This window comes from Anarrhichthys ocellatus, unplaced genomic scaffold (genome assembly GCF_004355925.1).
Source record: "Anarrhichthys ocellatus isolate YVR2014 unplaced genomic scaffold, GSC_Weel_1.0 scaffold3818, whole genome shotgun sequence".
Lineage (NCBI taxonomy): Eukaryota > Metazoa > Chordata > Actinopteri > Perciformes > Anarhichadidae > Anarrhichthys > Anarrhichthys ocellatus.
In genome coordinates, this window is record NW_022283792.1 from 1 (window position 1) to 5,173 (window position 5,173).

The window sequence follows — 5,173 nt, forward strand, 5'->3', positions numbered from 1 at the left end:
AGGAAGCGATCAGTGAACAGTAATAACAGCAGGAAAGTAGCAGTGAGACTAAAGTTCAAACCACAGAGATTCAGCTACAAGTTGCTAAAGTCCTGAGACTGTTCAAAGCTGTTAAAGTGAGTTACTGTATAGTGGGACTGTGGACAAACAGACAGTTATATTGTGAACAATTGATCAAGTATGAAGTGAAAAGAGTGGAACTTCCTGCCTGAGTGAAGTTCCAGTTTTGTGTTAATCCTGGTTGTTGAAAGTGTAAATATGATCCGCTGTACTCACCAGTGTTTGGAAGAGACTCTGCTGTGTTGTTGAGAAAGACCTGATGAAGTCACTTTGACTTTTCTTTGAGAGAAACACAGAGACTTGTCTTTACTGCAGTGTGTCTGCCACTCTGACAAACTTATCTTTCGTTTCTGGATTGTGACGTTGCAGCTCTTCTCTTCACAGTGTAGCTCCGCCTCTTAACTGGTGAGGTTTTGTTTACTTCCTCTGGTTTACTCAGAGTAGTCTGGCTTTTAGCTGACAGTCAGTCATGTGACCCTCATCATATTTGTCCCAGTTGTCTCTCCCATACACACCCCAACGCCTGTCAAGGACATGGTAGGGCTGAAGTTAACATGACACAAAACTCAGTTTGTTGTTTTAAGCGGAGTTATGTGCTTCAACTATCTCTTGGTCTTTAATTCAGTATAAAGGTGATCATCTGGACTCTGACTGTACGTGCTGTTTGTTTCTGTGTTTCTGTCGCAGGGCGGAGAAAGCAGAAGGCAGCCAAAGAGAGGGCAGGTATGGCAAAGGTGAGCACAAACCTGTTGTACCACTTCCTGTCATCACCTGTCAATCAATTCAGATTAGTGAGCTGTATGGTGTGGGGAGGAAACTAAGATTTGAAATAGTCAAATATTACTCAGTGACTCTAAAGTTTTATAAAGTCTTACTTGATGAAATAACAGTCACCATACAATAAATATTATTATTATTATTATCAGTGACATTTTGTTTGTTTTTTTCTATACAAAATCCTCTTTATTAACACTGTGTGCTATATAACTATAATAATAATAATATATCCAGCACAATTGTTCGGCTTTTATTCTGAAGTCAGCACATCTTCAATTCCTGTTTTATTCTGACAGTTTGAAGGCAACGGGCATTAAGATGTATCATGTAAACATACAAATGAAAGAATATGATGATTAATCTACTTTAACAGTCACCCACTATATACTTTTATTGTAAAGAGGACTTCAGTGATCAGCTGGTTGCTTTTATCTGGCTCCTTATTGGATAATGGTGATTGAAGGAGGGTCGCTACCAGCATGCAGATGAAGTTTAACTGGCTCACAGATCAGAGCTCATTACTGATCACCGTATGATGACTTCCTGTGAGGTCTGACCACAGAGACCCCAAAAAGAAACGGTGAAAACCAGAGAGAAGAGTTTTCCTTCCGGTGGCTGACCGTTGTTTGTCCTGCAGCTCCCGGACCTAAAGGACGCTGAGGCGGTGCAGAAGTTCTTCCTGGAGGAGATCCAGCTGGGGGAGGAGCTGCTGGCTCAGGGTAACACCTCCTCACACCAACACCTTCTTTACAGTCACAGTTTGATTTTCACTCGTGTGGTTTTATTGTTTCTCAGTCTTATTCCAGGCAGCAGTGAGTTGTGTCAAAGTCTTTCCTCTGGTCTCTGTGGAGTCCGTCATGGTGTCTTTACACTTTACGTCTGGTCTTTGTGCTTCGCTCCACAGGAGACTATGAGAAAGGTGTGGACCACCTGACCAACGCCATCGCCGTGTGTGGTCAGCCTCAGCAGCTGCTGCAGGTCCTGCAGCAGACTCTGCCTCCGCCCGTCTTCCAGATGCTGCTCACCAAACTGCCCAGCATCAGCCAGGTAGGCCCAACACTTCTCTTTATTCTCCATGTGGATCTCCATGAGTCCTTCTGTTCTCCACACAGAAACAACAACAACAACAGTTTAAAATCACGTGTTATCAATGAAACAAGAAAAGGAAGAAACGAAACAAGCCGGTTTGTGTTCTGCTCCTGTCCTGCAGCGTATTGTGAGTGCACAGAGTCTGAGCGAGGACGATATAGAATGAGGACCAGGAGGAGACAACCCCCAAACCCTCACCCTCCTCTTCCTCCCCTTCCTCTTCCTCATGTGGACCTTCCATGACGACCCTGCCAACGCCTCGGCCTCCATCGCTCCGGCCGACATCCATCACTTCCTGAAGTGGAATTAGTTTTGTATTCCTGGTTTATCCATGACAGTAGTGTTTTGTTTTTTGACTTAAATTACCCGTTTTGGGGTATTAAGAGTATCTGGATCATAACGGCCAGAGAAACACAAGAGCCCGTCCCCACTTCACCATCATTGGGTCTATACTCATCAAGTGGACCGGGTGTTAACATGAATCCGCTCCTTCCTTCAGGGTGGTGTAGCGCACGTCCTGACGGCATCATGTACCAGGTTTACACCGTCTGACGTGTTCGTACCAACCATCTTCATGGTTCTTCTGATATCAGTCGTGGAAAGTTACAGAAACAGGAATCTTCTCTTTGCTCGGATGCTTCACAAAGTATTTATTGTTTTGTTTGTTATCAGTCGTCTTTCTGTTCGTTCTCGACTTGGAAACACTTTTGAAAAAGTGATGAAAAGTTTTGTTTTGTCATTTTAAAGAGGACGACCCTCTTTAGGAAAATAAAAAATGTGAACAAACTCTGAAGTTGTCTTGTGAGTTTATTTAAAATGAAATCACGCCTCCTCCAGCTGTAGCTCGTCTCTGTGCACGTGTCATCGATATTCAGAAAGTAGCTTCTAGTGAGCAAACATTTAAAATAGTCGTCCTACAACGTTTTACAACAGGTCGTGTCTTCATTTTCTGTACCTATTATCTCACAGGACGAACAAAAGAGACATCCTAGAAACTACAGCAAAGATCTTCTCCTACAGAGAGATTCATCCACAGCAGGGAAACACTAAACGTCTTGTCCTGCTGCTGCATCACTTTCTCTTTGTCTTTGTAAAATGTTCAGGCTAAATAACTGTGTTGTTTGCATCACGTTCAGATTTTGCCACTTTCGACCCCTCAAGTTTCTGTGTCGCCCGTCTGTCTTGCATTGCCTGGAATCCCACAATGCCTTGCGATGTCCCACAGAACACAAACGGTGAAACTTTGCGCTGCATTCAGTGGTTCTTTGGTGCATTTCTGTTTCATTCACTAGATGGCAGTGAAGACAAAGATTCAATTGTTTACCAGTTTGGAGCGTTCACATCAGGCGACTCATGACTTCAGAGCGTTTGAAGGGTTACAAATATTTTGCATGAACATTCTAAAACTAAATGCATTAAATTAGAGTTTAATTATTTTGAAGGACAAACTGTGTTAGGACTAACACTTTAGCCTTTTGTCTCTGTGGGCGGAGGACCAACAAACCTCTGAATCACGAGTCTTGTGAAGTCTATTAATTGATTCAGAACCTCCAGTTTCTGACCGGTTGATGATTTTTGAGTAATTTCCACTTGTTGAGTTATGTTTTGAGTGTCAATCATCACAACTTCTCCAGTCAAAGTCTGATACAAGAAGCTTTTATTGTGAAGCAGCAGTCACAGGACTCACAATACATTTGTAATGAAATACAACGTCAGTGTTTAGTGCTCAAGTCAAAGCTAACTCACACCTTGTGTTCAACAACGACTTTATTTTGCAGTTTTTATTCAACAATCATATATTTACAGATTTCTTTGACTCATAAGCCGTCTCACCAGTATTCATCTGTAGACACTATAAGCATGTAATAATCATCACTCTTAAATGAATCTTCATGACACAATGAAATAATCAGCAATATGTTTTTCTGCGGCTGCCCATCAGATAGAAAAACAAATACAAATAATCAAGATATTTTGCAGTATTTCTTTTGCGTTTTCTGCTATTTTACTCAAACTGCAGCTTGACATATTTGGTGTCTTTAGAAACAATCATTTCTCCTGGAAGTGAAAATAAATGTGTCGGTAGATTAAACAGAACGTGAGTCATGATGCAGGGTCGAAAAGATATTAAATAAACGTGTTGCCTTTGTAATGGGATACATATGACAATAGTGTAAATCAATCACCACAGTTTGGGATGCACTGATAGCTTTTTTTTTTTTCCAACAAGTGCCTTTGGGTACTTGCCGATACCAATTACCAATATATACACACACACACACACACACACACACACACACACACACACACACACACACACACACACACACACACAAGCTTTCTCTCTACAGGACACCGGCTCACGTTACACCAGGCTTGCACTACACTGGTGGAAACCCCGACAGATAATGCCAGACAGACACACAGCTGACAACCTCACTGCTAAACTAATTCATGTGAAGGAGACTTACAGGGAAAGTGGCTGCATGTGTACGAGTACATGAGCACAGTATCTGTGCATCCCTACTGTTACCAGATTCTGTAGAGAATAAGATGTAGACCACACAGGGTTGAGGCTGAATATGTTCCCCTGAATGAAATGGGAGAAGTGATTAGTTTACTCCGACAGGAGAGATGATCAGAGGTGCAGAGTTTTTACCACCAGGATTAGGACAGGGACTGAAGTATGGAAGGAGTTTCTCATTGAAGGAGCAGCCAGTGAAGGAGTAGATAAGAGCTGCAGCATCTACGTCATAGAAGGAGACCAGACCCTCCTCATAATCCACAAACACCCCCACTTTCTGAGGCCGAGACTTCAGAGAGAGACTGACTGAAGGGCCAGTCGCAGCTTTGTACTCATTTCCATTCCTCAAACATATGGCCCAGTAACCATCCTGAGTTCTCAGTCTGACGTGTGTCTTCCTGTTGATCGACTCTCTGGCCACTCCTAAATCCCAATCAGACTTTCCTTTAACTTGAACCTCGTAGTAAAATCTTTCTGAAGAGAAACTCTGTGTTCCTAAAACACAGTGATTGAGAGAAAATCTCTCTGGATTGTTTGGGAGAGATTGCTGTACCTTACCAGTATGTACTTGTTTCCCATTAGCAGGCAGGATGAGTTCAGGATGAGCTGTGTCAGGATCAAGAGTCACATCCACTGCAAAGTTCTGGATCCTCTTCAGCTCAGCTTCAAGCAGCGTCTTTATCTCTTTACTGAGCGTCTCCTCCAGCTGAACCACAGCTCTCA

At 42.6% G+C, this 5,173-nt stretch overlaps 1 protein-coding gene across 1 annotated transcript; it reads left to right on the plus strand.

The window, feature by feature from the left end:
• Window positions 1–449: 449 nt before the first annotated feature.
• Window positions 450–3,111, plus strand: LOC116379161 (mitochondrial import receptor subunit TOM20 homolog; the record flags this gene model as incomplete). The annotated part of the gene is made up of 5 exons (XM_031841097.1): window positions 450–597; window positions 748–794; window positions 1,475–1,556; window positions 1,742–1,884; window positions 2,048–3,111. Coding segments are annotated over 5 exons (465 nt in total), but the record flags the coding sequence as incomplete, so codon positions are not given.
• Between the last annotated feature and the right edge of the window lie 2,062 nt (window positions 3,112–5,173).